The sequence below is a fragment of the Mus pahari genome, chromosome 22 (genome assembly GCF_900095145.1).
Source record: "Mus pahari chromosome 22, PAHARI_EIJ_v1.1, whole genome shotgun sequence".
NCBI classification, from domain to species: Eukaryota; Metazoa; Chordata; class Mammalia; order Rodentia; family Muridae; genus Mus; species Mus pahari.
In genome coordinates, this window is record NC_034611.1 from 48,111,776 (window position 1) to 48,132,761 (window position 20,986).

Consider the following 20,986-nt stretch of genomic DNA (forward strand, 5'->3'; position numbering starts at 1 on the left):
TCTCTCTCTCTCTCTCTGTCTCTCTCTCTCTCTCTCTCTCTCTCTCTCTCTGTCTCTCTCTCTCTCTTTCTCTCTCTCTCAACAGGAAAGCTAGGTTTGGGTATCAGACAGACTGAAGCTTGGTTGTGGTTGCCCGTTACTCACCCTGAAACATGATACAGGTTGTGTGATTTCTCCATCCTTGAGTTAATTCACTTAAATATAAAGTGAGTTTGGTGACATTCACCGTATATGACAGATGTGGGAGTTAAATACAATTACAAAAATGTTAGTCCTCTTTCTCCAGTCACTGTTGCCTGCCTCCTTCACCTGTGTATTGATAGTTCCCACCACGGGTTTAATAATACCTTAGGTTCAGTAATTCTATTCTGGAGGTTGAGGGGATAAACAGATTGGCCAGCTTTGAGCTGTCTTGCTCTTCTGCTTTTGTCTGTTCTTTGTTGTCATTGTGTTGTGTAATTTAACCATAGGACAATTCCATCAAGACATCAAAGTACAGTTTCTTTAACTTCCTGCCCACGAACCTGTTTGAACAGTTCCAGAGACTTGCGAATGCCTATTTCCTCATTTTGCTGTTCCTACAGGTATGGCTGCTAAGACATTTGCAGTATTCCTAATCTACTTTGAGGTCAGCCTGTATTCTCAGTACCTAGACTAGGAGACACCCTCTTCATTTTGACATGGACAAATGGCTAGCTGGAGTCTTTGTCCAGTTCCCTAGAGTAGCGGAGGTCAGGATTAATCAGTGTGAGGCAAGCCTCTGTATGGAGACACAAAGATGGGGTCCCATGGGAAAGGACCTCCTTCATTATGGCTGTATCAAGTTCAGCTTGATCATAGGAAAGCACAGATTCTTCACTATGACCCTATTCCTCTTTCTCAGCCTCTGTGATAGGAAGTTGATACATACCGAGGGGAAAGAATTGTATAGAATATAAGCAAGCCTGCACAAGGGAAGGAATCCACATAGGGAGGCCCATATTGAGAGGAGGGGACACTGTCTTTTACGCTTGCGTATGGGTGTTCTGCCTACACGTATAAGTTTCTGTGTCATATGCATGCCTGGTGCATAAGAAAGAGAGCATCAGAACCTCTAGAATTGGAGTTATAGATGGTTGGTACTAGGATTTGAACCTGGGTCCTCTGAAAGATTATCCAGTGCTCTTGATTGCTGAGCTATATCTCTCTAGTCTTGCCATATGAACTCTTACCATTCTATCTTCCAATACCTTGCATTATTGGAGAAGAAATGACTCTTTCCCATTAGGACTAAGATAGAGACATTCACAGTGTGTAAGTGGCAGCTTGGAGCCTTTTCTTTCTTTTGGAAAGTGCTTACTTGGATTCAGGGATACAAGAAAGTTACAACAGTGAAGAACAACTAGGGCCATTGAGTTTATTAGTTTAAACCTAGAGAGAAGATGCTGGAGGCGGGAAATTGGGGAGCAATGTGTTCTTCTTTAGGTTTCCTAACCCTGTGTGATCTCTATTTCCTTCTCACAGTTGGTCCCGCAGATCTCCTCCCTGGCCTGGTACACAACTGTGATACCCCTGATTGTGGTGCTATCCATAACTGGAGTGAAAGATGCCATCGATGACGTGGTGAGGTGGCTTCCTGGGCTTCCCTCACTATACCTAGTAATTGGGCTATGGGCAAAAAAGACTTCCCAGAACTACCTTGTGCCAATAAGTGCTAACCGGAGAGATGTCTCTCATATTTGTTCCCTTATCTATCCCGGATGCCATATGGTTTCCACAGGGCCAGGACTAGTGGTTTCTGCTTGGCCAGAAACAGGCAGTGCAGGCCTTTCTTTGCTCCACCACTTTAGGTCTTTCTCCAGACTTCCTCCCTCTCTTCTCAGAAACCCAGCCCCTGCCCCTTAGCTTTGCCTGGCTTTGCTGTCATCTCTCCTCACTTGGCTCCTTGAATTTCACATCTCTTCCTTCTTCCCCCTGTTCCCTGCTCGGTCTTTCTCCTATTCTTACTCTTTCTCCTCTCCAACCACACTCTCTTTCTCTCCAGTGCTCTCTGTTTCCTTTTCAAGCTGCCACTTGTGTTTGGCACGCACAGAGAGGAGCTCTAGCAAGCCCTGTGGCACCATCAGAGACCCACTCATTTCCTGCGATTGGAGAGAGATACTGGCCTGTTGCAGCCAATGCTGATAGTAAGGGGCACCCTGGGCACAAATCCTACTAGTAAGGTTTAGGAAGCCGTCCTTGTGGCATCTTCCAAGAGGCCTGGTTTTGTCAAGCGTATGAACTAAAGTTTAAGAGTAGGCCATTTCTCACAATGCTTTTTAAACTTTGTAATATCTAGGTTTATTTCTGGGTCTTCAGCTCTGTTCCACTGATAAACATGTCTGTCTCTGTACCAATACCATGCAGTTTTTATCACTATTGCTCTGTAGTAAAGCTTGAGGTCAGGCATGGTGATTCCCCAGTCTTTCTTTTGTTGGTAAGAACTGTTCTCACTATTCTGGGATTTTTGCCTTTCCAGATGGATTTGAGAATTGCTCTTTCCATGTCTTTGAAGAATTGTGTTGGGATTTTGATGGTAATTGCATTGAATCTGTAGATTGCCTTTGGTAGGATGGCCATTTGAGGGCCTGCAGAAAGAATGTAAACAGGCAACCTCGGGAATAGGAGATTGGGGGGACCCCCAGAGTGCACCAGAGACCTGGGAGGTTAGAGACTCTCAGGACTCACAGGGAGGGACCTTTGATGAAATGACTGACAGTAGGGAAAGGGAACTTATAGAGCCCACCTCCAGCAAGAAGACAGGACATCAAGTGAGGGATGGGGTTGTGTCTTAGTCAGGGTTTCTATTCCTGCACAAACATCATGACCAAGAAGCAACTTGGGGAGGAAAGGGTTTATTTGGCTTACATTTTCATTCTGATGTTGATCACCAACGGATGCAGGACTGGAACTCAANCAGGTCAGAAAGCAGGAGCTGATGCAGAAGCCATGGAGGGATGTTCTTTACTGGCTTGCTTCCCCTGGCTTGCTTCCCCTGGCTTGCTCAGCCTGCTCTCTTATAGAATCCAAGACTACCAGCCCAGAGATGGTCCCACCCACAAGGGGCCTCTCCCCCTTGATCACTAATTGAGAAAATGCCCCACAGCTGGATCTCATGGGGGCATTTCCCCAACTAAAGCTCCTTTCTCTGTGATAACTCCAGCTGTGTCAAGTTGACACAAAACTAGCCAGTACAGGTTGCCATCCCACAGTCACACTTCTGACCCATAATTGTTCCTGTCTGAAAGGATTGCAGGGATGGAAATGGAAAGGAGCCTGAGGAATAAAAAGAAGGTCCAGCAATATGCCCAAAGTGAGATCCAGCTCAAGGGGAGGTCCCAAGGCCTGACACTATTACTGAGGCTATGGAGAGCTCACAAAAAGGGATCTATCATGACTGCTCTCCAAAAGATCCAACAAGCAGCTGAAGGAGTCAGATGCAGATATTTGCACCCAACCAATGGACAGAAGCAGCTGACCCCTGTTGTTGAATTAGGGAAGGCTGAAAGAAGCTGAGGAGAAGGGCATTCTGTAGGAGGACCAGCAGTCTTAATTAATCTGGACCCCCGAGATCTTTCAAACACTGGCCCACCAAACAGACAACATACACCAGCTGATATGAGCCCCCCCCCCCAACACACTTACAGTAGAGGACTTCCAGGTCTATGTTCATTCAGAGATAATGCAGCTAACCCTTAAGAGACTGGAGGCCCCAGGGAGTATAGAGATCAGATGGGGTGGAGGGTGTGGGCATCCATGTGGAGATGGGGTGTGGTAGGGAGGAGATATTGGATGTGGAACAGTTGGAGGGTAGGAGGGGAGGGGCGGGGAATAGAATATGGAGTGTAAAAAATGAATTACAAATAAAATTAAATTTAAGAAGAACTAGGCTTACCACATATAGTGGCTTAGATTTCAGACACAACTCGGATACTCAAATGAGCTACATAAACTCATTTTAGCTCAGGACTACATACATACCCAGCTACCATTACCTTCTAGTGAGAACTGAAAACTCAACTTGCCAGTGTAAGGCAACCCAGCTACTTCTGGTTCAGAACTCATCTCCGAATAAATGTTGGGAGAACCTGGGGTCATGGAAAACTGAGTATTCTGCCTGCCCCTTCTAGTCCTGCCCTTCTCCAGGGCAGAGAGAGCTCCACCTCCAAGGAGCGCAGTGCTCTGTTGGTTCTCCTGGTAGCATAGGTCTTTGAATAGTGGCCTCTTTACTCCCCACATCTGCTGTAGATGCTTCTGGGTGCCCCCCTCCCCGTTCTTTGTACAGCATGAGGAACTTCCCTAGTGCGGCCTGGCATGTGCCCTGTCCTCTCGGCTTTTGAGTCATTTCTTTTTAAGCTCCTAGGCATTCATTTTTTATATTTAGCCCAAAGATGGTCTCTTTCTTTTCTTTTCAGCCTTCCTTCCTAATTTCCAATGAGTTTTAGCCTCTTAATCTGGTTTTGATGGTAGAAGGGCTTTGGGATATGGAAGAGGGAATCAAAAAAAAAAAAAAAAAAAAAAAAGTTTAAATTGTACATGCGAGTTTCTATTTGTTTATTTCCTGAATATTTGCTGTGTGATTTCAGAAAAGACACCAAAGTGACCAGCAGGTCAACAACCGCTCTGTTTCGATCCTGGTGAATGGCAGGTATGTTATCTTAGGAAAGCCAGGCTAGGTGGGATCGGCCTGTGAAGAGGCCACCATTGCTAAACCTCAATATGGTGGGTACTTTAGAAAGGTAATTCAGGACAGTGGATGGGCTTCATGTTAAACTTAAAATGAGTTTGTTTCTATTTCATTGAGGTCTTTCTTTTTGAGATGCTGAGGATCAAACCCAGGACCTCAATGTTGGGGTCCAGGAATCACCTAATCAGCCACACAAACCCTGATCTCAGTCAGTCAGGGATGGTCTATTGAGCACGCACCCCAGGACTGGTCAACCAGGGCCACGGTCCAGATTTGGGACCTGAACCATGACCCCAAGTTGAGGTCCTACAGGTCTTTTTAAGCCTGAAGTCTATAAATACCTGTGTCAAGTTATTCCACCAATCAGGATTTAAGGATCATGTCTCTGATGTACATTTAACCTGCTCCCAGTGGTTGGGGTGCTGAACTGTGGCAGGGGACTTGCCTTGTCTAATATTCAAGTTTTAACTTTTCTACCAACATGGGACTTGTCTAGCATTCATGTCTTAACTTGCCAACCAGCATGTCAGTTATTCACATACACGTCTCTTTCTCCCAAGTAGGATGCCAGTTCCCAGGGAGGTCTTAAGAACTTAAACTTTACTTGACCACTACTCAAAATGAAAGTCTTATTTTAAATAGTTTCTTACATCTTTTATGTTGGGGTTCATCCAGGGGCAGCTTATAAAAGCAAATATCATAAAAGCTTAGACACAGATGCAGGAAGTGCTGTTTTGCATTGTGGGTAACTATGCAAAACAGTTCTACTGACCTCTATCATGATCGGTTTCCAAGGGCACAAAACCTAACAGAATATATAATCCACTTGGCATTAGAACGTGTCCTAGAAACAGCAGAAACCTCTGAGAAAGTTTGCTTATAATGGCAGGCTAGCCAGGTAACAGCTACCTCGGCCTTAGCACTGGTGTGTGCTAGGAAAGAGCTCGAAGAACTTGCCTGTAGATGTCTCTAGTACATGCTGAGGTGTCACACCAACGGAGATGCCCCTGGGCTTCTTTCCTATAACACGGAAAGAATAAACTCTGTCTTAGATGCCTGAGAAAATGAAAATGAAAAAATATATCCAAGCAGTTAATAAATTATAGCATGAAGTTAATATGCCTGCGACCATCATCATGGTGACTGGCCTCAGGACATTTGTCTTTAGAACATGGTGGCTTCTGACAAGGCTTGCTGGCTGCACTACCATAGCCTTTCATCCAGGTCAGCGCAGCTCACCAGCCCAAGATAGTGTCTGCACAGGCTCCGCGACTGAGCTACGTGTGGTAGGACTGGAACAGGGCAGACATGTTCCTACAAAAGGCAAAAGGGGCGTGGCAAGCTGTTCCAGAGCCATGTCTGACAGAAGGAATTATGGGGGAGGTGATGTCTGTGCCAGCTCTGGGTCAGGGAAGCACTGAAGACGTTAGAGTTTCACGAAGGGAGCATGAGGGAAGCAACCGCAAGCCTGACAAAGTCACCAGGGATGTCTGCCTTTCTCTCGTGCCAGCCTTGCAGGTACTGGCCTCCTGTAGCTCTGGCCAGGCCATTCTGTTGTCCAGGCTCTTGGGCATCTGACCCCTCATTACTCATAGTGAATTGTTTCCTCCAGTGTTTTATATGGCTGGGAGTTCTCAAGACCAAAAAGGTAAATTACTATTAAAATGGGGAAGGAAAAATATTGTTTTAAAAGGTAAAACTGAGTATATTAGAAACTTACCAAACTGAGGAATTTCTGACCAAATAAATTTAATCAGATGAACTCCCTCAAATAACTCAACTACTTGTATTTGTTTGTTTCTGTATACAGTTTTTGGAGAAGAATTTATCACAGAATTTAGGAGTTAGCCAGAGGCCCTGGCGTGCATGTGTGCATGCATACGCAAACATATCTGTACTTTAACAGAGAAGTGACTTAGGAGTACTGTTGGAAAGTTGGAGAGAGAGAGAGAGAGAGAGAGAGAGAGAGAGAGAGAGAGAGAGAGAGAGAGAGAGAGCGCTGGTATTGTTGAATCTGCTCATACTGCCATCATACTACCAGACTCCCTTCTATAGGAAATGAGGATTTAAAGAGTCAAAGGCAACCCAATAAAAGAAGCAAAAAAATTAGTAAAGCCAGATGACAGAATACATTTTAGCTATCTAATAAAAGATTGAGTCACATCTATATATGTCCTCTAAGGTATGTTATTAAATAAAAAATGAAGACAGTAGGTATCTACTATTCAAGTTCATTTCTATGAGACAGGGTCTCACTGCGTAACCCTACCTGGCCAGGAGCCCTCTAAGCAGAACCAACTGGCCTTACACAAGTCTGCCTGCCTCTGCCTCCCAGGCTCTGGGACTACAAACCTTACTGTGTAACTTTGGAGTATATACAGGGTAGAGGATTCTACGAATCGATATTTTTCTAGGAAAGAGGATATAGTGGCTCCCTTTGAGAAACAAAGCTCTATGCTGGGGAAAGCGCCTTGTCCAGAGTCAGAGCTTGGCTGCCTGGAGCATGAAGCACCTCCGGCACACTCAGCCCTCTGCGTCTTGGCTCCCTTCCCTCCAGCCCGTCCTGTCTCTTCTGCTTGGTTCTATTTCGTTGTCAGAACAGAACTTTGGAGAGACTCTCGCAGCAGAAATTCAAGGCCCATTTTCTTACAGGGTTGAGGAAATCAAGTGGAGGAATGTCCAAGTGGGGGACATAATTAAGCTGGAAAATAGCCATCCTGTTACTGTGAGTACCTCCTCCGGCCGTGGCTTCTCCCTCCCCTCCATGTGGTAGAATCAGGGATCCCTATTAGCATTTTTGCCTCCACCTCTCTTGGGCACCTTTCCGCTGCCTCTGGAGACCATCAGCTCCTCAGGCAAGAAGCTTTTCTTGTCTATCTCTCATCGTAGCTTCAGGTGAAATGGAGCAATTTTGAGAGAAGTGTGTGGCAGCAGTGATGGGTCATCGATAATAAACCAAGAGTCAGCAAAGTTCTTAGAGTGAACGACCATTTCCGAGGGACTACATCCCATCACACTGTAATGTTAAGAGCTGACTCCTGTTTTCCTCTTCTCTGACCTTTCTGATTGCAGGCAGATATACTGTTACTCTCTAGCAGTGAGCCGTATGGCCTGGCATACATCGAAACAGCAGACCTGGATGGGTAAGTGTTTCCTCCTAATATTATACTAAGGAAATCTAGCCATATCAGAGGGCAAGTATGACACAAGAAACTAATATTGTTCTCACATGGAAGTAGTAGTTTATGTTCTAGAAAACTAAAAATATCTAAGTGAGAAAAGACAAGAAGCTACAGCCATGGCACCAGTCTAAGTCTGTGCCATGAGCAGCAATAATGAGTGTTCACTGGATTCAGAATCCAGAAAATAAGCTCCAAATGCTCTCTCTCTAAACTTGAGTCAGAACGCTCTCCCTGCCTGTGACTTCTACAACTTGTCTTTAATGCTTGCAGATTGAAAATGTTTGAAAAAAGTTTACTCTGTACTGAATATGCACAGATTTTTTTATATAGCATTTGTGTTGTATGAAATAGTGTGTATTGGTTATATGCAGATGCTGGACTGTCTTAGTCAGGGTTTCTATTCCTGCACCAACATCATGACCAAGAAGCAGTTGGGGAGGAAAGGGTTTATTCAGCTTATACTTCCACATTGCTGTTGATCACCAAAGGATGTCAGGACTAGAACTCAAGCAGGTCAGGAAGCAGGAGCTGATGCAGAGGCCATGGAGGGATGTTACTTCCTGGCTTGCTTCCCCTGACTTGTTCAGCTTGCTTTCTTATAGAACCCAGCCCAGAGATGGCACCACCCACAAGGGGACCTCCTCCCTTGATCACCAATTGAGAAAATGCCTTGCAGCTGGATCTCGTGGAGGCATTTCCCCAACTGAAGCTCCTTTCTCTGTGATTAACTCCAGCCAGTGTCAAGTTGACACAAAACTAGCCAGTACACTGGACCATTTTATAAAAGACAGCTGAGCATTGATGAATTTAGGTTTTCAGGTGTGGTCCTAGAACCAGTAGCCTGAAGACACTAAGGGACAACTACATCCCATGGGGTTGACTAGCAGGAAAGACAAGCATAGGGTTTTAATATTTCAGAATGGTGTTGCAAAGTTTCCAGGAGGAAATTTAAGTAAAGCAGTTGTTATCTAAAAAGAATTGTAAACAGACCTTCTTTTACTCACAGAAGCTAAGGTCTTACTTGGGAAGATGGAGGCCATTTCAGAGACTTGTACTTGTGATGTGCTTGTGGTAGCCACTCTTGGTTGTCAACTTGACCACATCCGGAGTAAACCAAAACCACAGTGGCTGGGTGTGCCCATGAAGGAGAGGAATTTTTTCTTAATTACATCATCTGAGGCAGGAGGCTGATTAAGCTTTAATCTGAGCTGCACAGTGACAGCCTGTATAAAGGACACGGAAGAGGGACATGCTCACCCTTTGCCTCCTTGCCCTCACTCTCAAGTCTCTGGTAGTAGAGCCTACTTCTTCGGGATTCTGGCATGAAGAGCAGCTGACACATCCAGCCTTGTGGACTGAACAACTAACTACTGGATTCTTGGAGTTTTTGTTGGGAGACAGCCATTGTTGGATTAGCTGGCTCACAACCTGTAAGCCACTCCATAATGTAAATATCTGTGTTTTCCAGGGGTCTTAAGCGATCCCTGCGAAAGGGTTGTTCGACTCCCCCCTCCCAAAGAGGACATAATCCACGAGTTGAGAACCACTGTTCTAGAGCAAAAGGAGTGTAAGCATGACCTTTTAAAACAATTTCTGGAATAGGCTTCCAACTTGCCAACACCTACAGCTTCTGAAGACCCCCAGTTGTACGGGAACATGTTGGAAGCCCATGGCTAGAGATATTTGGAAGGTTTGCTGCATGGAACAAAGAATTTGGTGACTCTGTGCACAAAACTTTGGACAATTTGTGGGAAAATGAGTAAAATAATACTGCTGGTTGTATCTAGCGTTTCTGGATAAATTGACAACATAAAAGAATGAATTTATAGATAAACTTAATCAGCTTCTAGTACCTCAAGATACAGTGTCAAAGGCAAAGAATGAAATGATTTCCTGGCTCCAGATGAGCATCAACAGTCTACAGGTTCTAAGTGTGCCCTGGAAGAGAATCTTCTCTCCAGCAGCCATAGGGCACAAGTTGCAGAAAATCGGATGGAATTCCCCAATTTTCAGGTTAGCTAAATCCCAACAAAACTCAAATCCCAACATCAGATTGCTAAGTTTGGATCCTGCAAGTTGGACTGGAGATGTTAGGGGGGACTCTACTGAGGCTGCAGACCTATGAAGGGTTTATCACATGAGGAAGTAGTCCCTCCACCCTTAGCTCAGGGTATATCCCAACTCCAACCTCCTGAGGAAATTAATCCTTTCTTGTCTTCTAAACTTTCAGCAGTCTTCCCTGAAGGAGACTCCAGGAAAGATAATGCCAGTGTCTCTCAGGGCCCTCCAATGGTCTTAGACCTATAACCAGACTTAAGGCTAAGCAGGCTCCTAGAGGGGTAATAGAAAGTTTAGTCTGTGGGGAGGTGCACTATACCACTTAATGAGTCTACTAACTCATTCAAGTAGAAATTTTGTATGTACAAAAATAGATTATAAAAGTGAGGAATAATAGTGGAATGAATAGGAAACTAGATCAGGCCAAGTTTATTGATATGGACCCACAGAGTGGATGGAGATTCTAGGTTTAATATGGAAGCTCACACAATTAAACAACGCAGGTCAAAAGTTTGTTTGAATGGTTGTCAAAAGATGGTCTACTGAAAAGGAGTGGAGATGTCTGATGTCCCTTGGCTTAGTGTTGATGAAGGGATTTTAAGGCTCAGAGTACAGTAGGTATGCTATAAGATACTAAGCCTCCACAGTGGGAAGGCTCAGAAGACAAGCCCTTCACCAATCCTGTAAGACATTGTCGATGTAAAAACCACACCTCTTACCTTAAAGGCAGTAAGAGGTAGTTTGCTTCGGAGCAGTTTTGAGTGACCTTGGCTCAGAACACAGGTTATCCCAAATTCCATGTTCCCAAGTGGAAGCAGTTTCACAAGGTTCTTATAATTTTACAGAATATAAAAAGTTGTAAATTCAAGGAAACTTCAAATATATTGGTGGATCTGGGCATGGTGATACATGCCTTTACTAGCACTCAGGAAACAGAGGCAAGCAGATCTCTATGAGTTTGAGGCCAATCTAGTCTCTATATAGTGAGTTCTAGGACATCCCTGGCTATGTAGAGAGACCTTTTCTCAAAAAAAAAAATAGAAAAGAAAAAGAAAAAAGAAAAAAAGTAAAATAAAATCCATTGATGTGCATCCCATTGAGACAGGTACAGTGAGATGTGGGAGCTAGCTAGTCTACAGGCTGAAGATGCTACTGATGACATTCTTAGCTCTTGGACTGGCAGAAGTTAGTGTTCTGCTAAGTCAATAACTTCTAAGAAGTCTTTACTTAGTATCACTGGGTATTAGTTCAGATCAGAGTGGGACAAGGATGGTTATTCAGAGGGCTAACACTGGCCTAAGATACAGTAGCCTCAGAACCTACAAATTTTCAGTCTTTCCACTGTACTGAAATTCCAGTTGTTCCATCAGCCTCCATATACATAGGAACTCCTTCAAGGAGTTTTTATTCGCAGGCAGTCACAGCCTCTATTCAGGAATTTTCATTCACAACACAAAATGATGGGGGGGGGGAGCAGCATACTTGTAGAGCTTTGTCACCATCATTTCCCCTGTGCCACACCTTAGGGTTGGAGATGCTGCCACTCAGTTGGCTAAATTAAACGCAGTGGCTTAATTGGGCCCCAGAGTAGCAGGGGCCATGTGGCAGCACTGATTCACCACAGGCAAAGTGATAATAGTTTCTGAAGTGGGCAAGAGAGAAAGCACTGTCCATAATGGGCAGCATAGGCAGAGTGATTTTTATGGTGGCAGGATTCAAATGGCCCTATGGTTCTGGATCATGTACTGAATCATGCCACTTCCAGGCATGAAATAGGTAAGAAGCCTACTGCATTCTTGTTTGATCTGTATAAGTAGAAAATTTCTCAAAAAAAAAAATGCTGCATTGGATCATGGCAAGAGAGAATCTCAGTTGATGAAGCAATGTTCAGATGTGAACCAGTGTGCAGGCCCAGAACCCCTTGGGTGAAAGGACAGCCAGGTTTTCCTGAGGGAGGGCCTTGATGAAATCCCTGCGAGTCGTACTGTTTTCTTCTATCCTTTCCCAGAAGGACCTACACTCTCTTCTAAGGGTAACTGTGCACTGGGGAAAGCAGTGAGACTTTCCAGGGTCTGTTGGGTACTGGTTTCAGGAGACCCCAAGAAGTACTGTGGTCCTACAGCTCAAGTAAGGGCTTATGAATTTCAGGTGATTCATGGGGTTTTGGCTGAAGTTGAGCTCACAGTGGGTCCAGTGGGTTCCTGAACTTATCTGTAGTCATTTCCCAAGTCCCAGAGTGAATAATTAGGATAGATATACTTAGAAGCTATCAGAATGCTCACATTGGTTCTATGACCTGTGGAGTGAGGGCTATTATGGTTGGAAAGACTAAGTGGAAGTCATTAGAGTTGCCTCCACCAGGGAAAATAGTAAATCAAAAACAGTATTGCATCCCTGTAAGGACTGCAGAAATTACTGCTACCATCAGGGACTTGAAAGGTGCAGGGTGGTGAGTCCCACCACATCTCCCTTTAGCTCCCGATCTGGCCAGTACAGAAGATGGCAGGATTGTGAAGACTGACAGTTGACCACTGATAAGTCAATCAAGTGATGACTCTAATTTCAGCTGCTGTACCATATGTGGTGTCCTTACCCCAACAGGTTAACATATCTCCTGGTACATGGCTTGGTGTGTAATACGAAGCTATTGATCTGGCAAATGCCTTTTTCTTGGTTCTTTCCATAAGGACTACAAGAAGCAGTTTGCTTTCAGTTGGCAAGGCCAGCAGTATACCTTCACAGTCTTACCTCAGGACTATGTTAACTCTATCCCTGTGTCATAACTTAGTTAGAAGGGATCTCGATCACCTGTCCCTTCCACAAAATATCACACTGATTCACTGAATTGACAACATTATGCTGATCGGACCAAGTGAGCAGGAGGTAGCAACCACTTTGAACTTGTAACACAAGTGCACATCAGAGGATGAAAAACAAGCAAGCAAACAAACAAACAAACAAACAAAATTCAAGGGCCTTCTACCTCAGAAATTAAGAGTCCAGTGGTGTGGGCCATGCAGAGATTGTCTAAGGTGAACGATAAGTTATTGCACCTGGCCCCTCCCACCACCAAGAAAGAGATACGCACTGCTTACTAGGCCTGTTTGGATTCTGGAGACAGCACATCCCTCACGTGGGTGTGATATTCCAACCCATATACCAAGTGACTCTAAAAGCTGCTAGCTTTGAATGAAGCCCAGAACAGGAGAAGGCTCTTCAACTGGTCCAAGTTGCTGTACAGGCTGCTCTACCACTGGAACCAAATGATCCATCAGATCTGATGACACTTGATGTGTCAGTGGCAGATAGGGATGCTATTTAGAGCCTTTGGCAGGCCCCTGTAGGTGAGTCAGAGAGGAGACCTTTGGGATTTAGGGATAAGGCTCCACCATCATCTGCAGAAAAATTATTCTCCCTTTGACAGATAGCTCCTTGCCGGCTATCGGACCTTGGTGGAAACTAAACATTTGACAATGGGTCACCATGTTAGTATTCAACCTGAGCTGCCCCTCAGAAGGTGGGTGTTATCACAATCACCAAGGCATGAAGTAGGACATGCACAGCAGCAATCCACTATCAAATGGAAGTAGTTTATATGTGATTCAGTCCAGGCAGGTCCTGAAGGCACGAGCAAGTTACATGAAAGGGTTGCCCAAACACCTATGGTGTCTACTCCATTCCACTGCCTTCTGCTCTCAAGCTCATGGGGTGCACCCTATGATCAGCTGACAGAGAAAGAGAAAAGAAGGGCCGGGTTCACTGACTGTTCTGCAGGCTATGCATGCACCATGCAGAAGTGGACAGCTGCAGCATTACAACCCCTTTCTGGGACAGTCCTGAAAGATGCCAGCAGAGAGAAATCCTCACACTAGACTAAACTGTAGGGAGTGCACATGTTTGTGTATTTTCTTGGAAGGAGAAATGTCCAGATGGGCAATTGTTTACTGATACATGGGCTGTAACCAATGGATTGTCTGGGTGGTCAGAGATTTGGAAAATTGGTAAGAAAGACATCTGGGGAAGAAGTATATGGATAGATCCCTTTGAAGGGGCAAAGGCTGTGAAGATACTGTATCTCATATAAATTCTTATCAAAAGATGACTTCAGTAAAGGAAGGAACTCAATAATTGGTAGATAGGATGACCCGTTCTGTGGACAATCAGCCTCTTTCTCCAGTCATCCCTGTCATTGCCCAGTGGGCACATGAGCAGAGCAGCCATGGTAGCAGAGATGGAGGTTATACATGGACTTGACAACATGGAGTTCCACTCACCAAGCCTGACCCGCCTACAGCTGCTGCTGAATGCCAGATCTGCCAACAGCAGAGACTAACACAAAAGTCACTCTTCCCCGGGGTGACTGGCCAGGAACCAGGTGGCAGGTCAACTCTTGTTGGGCTGCTTTCTCGTGGACAATGCTTCGTCTTTACTTGCATAGATCCTTCTAATTCTAGTTATAGATTTGCATTTCCAACATGCAATGCTTCTGCCAAAACCACCATCCATGGACTTACACAGAATGGCTTATCCACCATCACGGTATTCCACACCGTATTGCTTCTGACCAAGGAACTCACATCACACCCAGAGGTGTGTGACAGTGGGCCCATAATCACCGAATCCACTGGCCTTACCATGATCCTCACCAACATAAGCATGTAGTCTGGCAGAAAGATGGAATAGCCTTTTGAAGACATTGTTAAAGTGCCAATTAAGTGGCAGCAACCTGGAAGGCAGGGGCAGGGTTTTCTAAAAGAGGTATATGCTTTGAATCAGCATCTAGCATATAGTATGGTTTCTCCCATAGCCAGCATTCATGGAATGAATCAAGGAGTGGAAAAAGGAATGGTCCTACTCACTGTCACCTCTAGTGACCCACTAGGAACACTTTTGCCTCCTGTTCCCATTCTGCCGGTCTGGATGTTTTGGTTCTGGGTGGGGGGAGGACAGGACACTACTGCCAGGAGCCACAACAAACATTCCATTGAACTGGAAGCTCAGACTTGCCCCTGGCCACTTTGGGCTTCTCATGCCCTTAATTCAGCCTAAGAAAGAAGAGTGTTAGGAGAGGTGATTGGTCCTGATTATCAAGAGGAAATTGGATTGCTTCTCCACATTGGAGGTAACTAAGATTATGTCTGGAGATAATTAAGAGATGCTTTAGGGAGGGTGTCTCTTGATGCTGCCATGTCCTGTGATTAAATCAGTGGGAAACTACAACAACCCAATCCAAGCAGGATGGCAAAGGGAACAGACCTGGAGGGAACGAAGATATGGGTCACTCCTCCAGGAAAAGAGCCAAGACCTACTGAGATCTTGCTGTGGGTGGAGGAAATACGAAATGAATAGCAGAGGGAGGAAGGTAGGTAGGTATAAGTACCAGTTACGGCCATACGACCAGTTTCGAAAATAAGGACTAGAGTTGACATGAATGCTTTGTCATATTTTGTTAATAGTGCATTTGAGCAAATATTCGTGTTTTCTTTTCTCTGTTTCTTTGTCATATAATGTAACATCAATGGAGAGAATATCAGTGATTATAATATTTGTGTTGAGGTCCTAAAGGAACATCCTTTAAGGGACATTACCCCTATTCTGAAATTTATAATGCATTTCCCATTGTGTGTGGGATAGTTATGCCATGTTTGGCCTAATCATGACCTGGTTAAATATACAGTGCAATTATGGTTATACACGAGATAGTTATATCATATTCAACATAATTATGACCTGGTTAAATATATAATGCGTTTGAGGTTGTATGTGGGGTCGTTATATCATAACTGTGAGCTGGATAATGTTTTCATTTGGAAATTAAGTATGACATAAGGAGATATGATTGCGTGTTGATTTGACAAGGGATAGATGGATTTCTGGTGGCTATTCTTGATTATAAACTTGACTACATCTGGAATTAATTAGAAACCAGGTGACTAAGCATACCTACGAGGGATTTTTTTCTTCATTAAATTATTTGAAGTGTGACGACCCATTTTTAATTCAGATCTTTTGAGGTTAGAAGGAAAGACCTTTAAACTGGGCCACACCTTCTGGCAGCCCTCTATGTGAAGGACATGGCAGAAGGAAGTGCTAGCCTTTTGCCACTTGCCCTTCCCCTCAGTTCACTGGCATTAGAACCCTAACCCTCGGAGATTCTGTGATGTACTGATGGCTGGCTGAGATTCTGAGATATACCTATGGCTGGCTGAGACATCTACCCTTAAGCACTGAACAGCTACTAGAGTTTTAGACTTTCTGTTGTGAGACAGCCATTGTTAGACTAGCTGGACTGTAGTCTGTAAGTCACTCAATAAATCGACTATACATACTATTAATATATGGATAGATAGATAGATAGATAGATAGGCATTCCATCAGTACTGCTCCTCTATAGATACCTGACTAATACTGTACCCAAAAGCTTTTGAAATCTATAGTTAGTATCTCAGTGTGTTCTTGTATCCAGAAATGTTTCATTGTGGTCTTTCCATGAACCCTGTACTTATGAACTGTTTCCTCAGAATTTTAAGTGGCTTCTTACCAGAACCTGCTCTGTGTTCCTGAAGGAAGCCGGGTTGCTCTGTGATGTCTCCTCAGCTTCTGTAACATACCTGACCAGCTAGTTCTCCCATGTTGGTTAAAGTAGGGGTGGGGCGGGGGGACAGGGAGCGAGGGGCTCCTTGCACTTATCTGACCTTCACCCAGCACACGAGAACAAGCAGTAACTAGTGTGGGGCGTCATACGACTCAGACCCTGAGCCTGTATTCTGCTGGCAACATTTATTTTCTCAAAGATGATGAGGAGACCTCACAAGCTGGCCCTGTGTTACTGTTGGGTATATGTCTCATACATTGATAAACCTGTGACCTTTACTCTAGTGAAACCAACCTGAAAGTGAAGCAAGCCATCTCCGTTACCAGTGCCATGGAGGATAACCTGGAGCTGCTGTCTGCCTTTAATGGTGAGCTAGAAAATAGGCTGCCCACCCAAGCTTTCACCAGCAGAGGACTAGCTAAACAAAGATGGCCTTTCCGTACAGGGATAATACACAGTTCAGTATAAACAATATGCAAGTCGATAATCACTGACACGGGGAAAACATATATAACATAATAGACATAAATAGATTATAAAAGAGCATACTGCATGTTTTGGAGAAACATGTTTGCATACATGCATAGGATAAAAGGCTTTTAAAGATGTAGTTCAAAAGGCTAATGGTGTTTTTTCTCTAAACAGTGAGTAGATTACAGTGTTTCTCCAAAGCCTTTAATCCTACCGCCTGAGAGGCGGAGGTCATCTGTCTCTGAGCTTGGGGTCAGCCTGGTCTATACCTAGCGAGTTCCAGGTTAGCCAGGGACAGCCTAGCCTGTCTCAAAAATATTTTTCTTTATCATTTTAGCATGTTATAAGTATTTACAAAGGAGACCAGCAGCGTGGCTCAGGGAGTAAAAGTGCTTTCCTCCAAGCCTGTGAGCCGAGCCTGATTCCCGGGACTCAGACGGTGGCAAGTGAGAACCAACTCCCACGTGTGGTCCTCTGAGCTCTGCACACGCACCATTGCTTACATTCCTCCTGCTCAGGCGTGCAGAGTAAACAAAGCCAATAACGGTTAAAAAATATTTTCAGAGGGTATATTTACTAATCAGGGAAAACTCAAATATTTCTATTTGGAAAAAAATCGTAGGTTCACCTTCCGGTAAGCAATGTTCCCACTTCTTGGGCCTCACTGAGGCTGACCCGGCAGTGCTGAAGCCAACAGATCGCCTTGTGATGACTCTCCGGGTGCTTTGCGTGTTTGTTTTGATGCCCCGTGTAGCCAGACTTTGGCTACTTTGTGGGTTCTTTCTTCTTCCATCCTTCTCCACCCCTCTTCTTCTACCTTTACAACCCTCTAACACTAGATAGGAGAGAAAAAAGGATAGAGAGGGAAGGGGGCGGCATTATCATTAAACTGCTTCCTGCTGATTGGGGGCATCGAGTTCCTTTGGGCACGTTTGATCTTCACCATCAGGGTGTCTAATTTCTTATTTCCTCTTTGCACATGACTACTTAACAAACCACAACCAACATCAGCCAATGACCTGCCAACAACGCTCCAACTCTTGAGGAGTCCCCAGAATTCCAAATGTCACACTCTGGTAGAAACTATCTGCAGCTCTCCAGATCATGCCCCTGCTAGAGCACGAGGCAAATCCGAGTCAGCTGCCGTGCACAATGGGAAGCGGCCCGTATCCCACACCTAGGACTAGAATGAAAACTTACTCCTGTTTTTGTGTTTTTCTTTTAAAGAAATCAACGTTCTCACAACAGCCCTGAAATCTTTTTGTTTTTCTAAAGGGAACAGTTGAGAAAAGGTAGAGAAAAAAAAAGTGCTGTATTATAGCAAAGAGGTTGTCTTTCTGCCTTTCGGCTGAGCATTCTCCCGAGGTGACAGAGAGCATTCTTCCCACATTTTCTGCAGGAGAAGTTAGGTGTGAGCGTCCTAATAACAAGCTGGACAAGTTTTCCGGAACGCTGAGCTACCTGGGGAACACCTACTTACTGAACCATGAAAGGCTACTGCTCCGTGGCTGCGTCATCAGGAACACAGACTGGTGCTATGGTTTGGTCATTTACACTGGTACGCTCCCTCACCGCCACAGCCAGACCCAGCCCGTTAGGCCCTGCTCACCGCCCAGCTGTGGGTAGTTCCTCCTTAGGGTCCGGGTACAATATCCAAGCATATGTCAGAACGGTGGCTTAGTGGTAGATTGTTGGGGGAAACTTAAGAGGAAACTGAGGGGGAAAGCAACCCTGCTCCAGCCCGTGTGCTTGCGACATACCAGTTCTGTGTTTGCTCGAGGATGGCTTAGTTTTCAACACCATAAGGCATTCGTGGGGCTTTGCAGTGTATGCAGACACAGGAGAGGGTTACACAGAAAAAGTATAACAGAAATGTCCTGTGATGAAAGGTTACATGGTGACTCCCGTAAGAAGGGAATATAGACCGTGTTCATTATGGAAAGGGATTTAAACTATAATGTGAAGACTTCATCCAAGAGAAAAATATTACGTTAGTGGCCCATCTTGAGATGTCACTTAGAATCACAACCCACAATATGTAGTGAGAGGTTTCCTTGGTTCACAGCATAGTTAGGAAAGAAAGCCTCTGTATCCCGAGTAGCAGTAGACAGTGATAACCTCCCGAGTAGCAGTAGACAGTGATAACCTCCCGAGGAGCAGTAGACATTGATAACCTCCCGAGGAGCAGTAGACATTGATAACCTTTTCCCCCTGTCCCTGTAGATAATCAATTTAAAAGGAGGAAGGACTTAACATTTTACTCAGTTTCAGAGGTGTTAGTCCAAGTTTGCTTGGTCCTGTAACTTTAGACCTGTAGCAAGGCCAGCCATCATGGTGGGAACTCATGATGGGGTGAAGTTGTTCATGGCACAGTGGCTGAGAAGCAGGAGAAAGGAGGGGGCCTTCAAGAATCGCCCCTAATAACCCAACTTTCCTCAACAAAGTTCCTTATCTGAAGTTTCTACTACCCCACAAGAGCACTACCTACTGGAGACCAAGCTTTCAACAAATGAACTTTTAGATACTTAAAATACAGGCTTTAACACAACCATAACTACAGTAGAAAGAATTGAGAAAGGTTTACCATAGAGAACATTATTAAACTTGAAATTTTTTTGGAGGTCTTTTTGAGAGCATCCACTCTTAAACATGGGGTTCCCAATTCTCCTTCTGTGGAAAACAAAAAGGCTACCACCCTCTGGAGAGAGAGGCTCATGAGCAGAAGGAAGCCCAGCAGAGTTTTGTTCATCGGCTCTTGATGTGGAGTGACAGCTTCTAATCAGCTTACTTTCAAATGATGTAGAGTAGGCTTTCTTCACTGTGTGTCAGTGGTCACTCATACAGGAAACCACTGCAAGAAAGGTCATTTGTTCAGCTGAAGGTTTTTCCCAGAGCAATAATAGTGCCAGCGCAGCTTTGGTCCCTTCCGGTTCTTGGTTTGCTAACAACAGTAATGGACTCTGGGAAGTCCGGGCAGGGCTCACACTGCAGAGAGCATCATGGAGCACTCAGTGCAGACTTGAGTGGCTGTTTCTGATGTGCAGTGCTCAAGTCCTGCCATGGTCTCTCCTCCTCCTCCTCCCTGAAAGCTAGGGTGAGTAGGGTCAGTCTTTCTAAGGACTCTTGAAGATATGGTCCCTGTAGCTGCCACTCTCTGCCTTGAACTTTTCAAAAACCCAGACCTGTGAAGGGCTAGAATGCTACCATGTATGCTGTGCATTCCCAGTGTACTCACATGCCCTCAAAGCCCGGCTGCTTCCATGGCCATCAGTGAGCACATGAGTGTCACTCCTTCACTAGGGCACATGTGGACAGCAGCCGCATGGGCAGCAGCCGGAGAGATCACTCTGTACAGTGGACTCTTTGCCCTCTTAGGAAGATCCCCTCCAACTTGCTAGCAATTTCTCTAACTAGTGGTTTGCACCTCCGTGCCATGCGGGGCTCCATGCTCACTGTCTGTGCTGCCGTAGAGGAACATGGCATCCACGTCTCTCAGTCATAGAGAAGTCTCACCTCCCCAGCTTTTACCTCAGGGGGAAAAGCAGTTACTGCTACTTCCTCTTGGTTAAGGAAAACAAATATATCTTTTTATCAGAAAATTCCTGCCCTAAGCTATATAAATCAGGAGGTGATAAGAGACCCTTCTGTGACTCTTGTTCTGTGTTACCTCATGGGAAAATCAAGACTTCGCTGAGGTGCTGGTGAGAGAGGAATTGGTATGGACACTTGGTAGGGAAACACATGTTCCTTTCTGTGTTATTGTTGATTGCATTTCCATAAGAGGTTAGAATGACTGCACATAAAGGTATATGTCAACACAGTTTGAAGCTCTAAGTATATTCAGTGACTGTAAAGTCTTGATTTCTCTATTTTGCTTAGGGAAAGACACCAAATTAATGCAGAACAGTGGACGGTCCACCTTCAAACGAACACATATAGATCATCTCATGAATGTCCTTGTGGTCTGGGTAAGTT

The 20,986-nt window shown here is 44.7% G+C and overlaps 1 protein-coding gene across 1 annotated transcript in view; it reads left to right on the plus strand.

The window, feature by feature from the left end:
- Positions 1-20,986, plus strand: part of LOC110338882 (phospholipid-transporting ATPase FetA) — a 112,502-nt gene that overhangs the window by 33,582 nt on the left and 57,934 nt on the right. The window contains exons 5-12 of the mRNA XM_021222348.1: positions 471-584; positions 1,504-1,602; positions 4,605-4,666; positions 7,358-7,430; positions 7,778-7,848; positions 16,825-16,907; positions 18,411-18,569; positions 20,891-20,979. Of these exons, the coding sequence (XP_021078007.1) occupies positions 471-584; positions 1,504-1,602; positions 4,605-4,666; positions 7,358-7,430; positions 7,778-7,848; positions 16,825-16,907; positions 18,411-18,569; positions 20,891-20,979 (750 nt within the window). The remainder of the gene's footprint in view (positions 1-470; positions 585-1,503; positions 1,603-4,604; positions 4,667-7,357; positions 7,431-7,777; positions 7,849-16,824; positions 16,908-18,410; positions 18,570-20,890; positions 20,980-20,986) is intronic.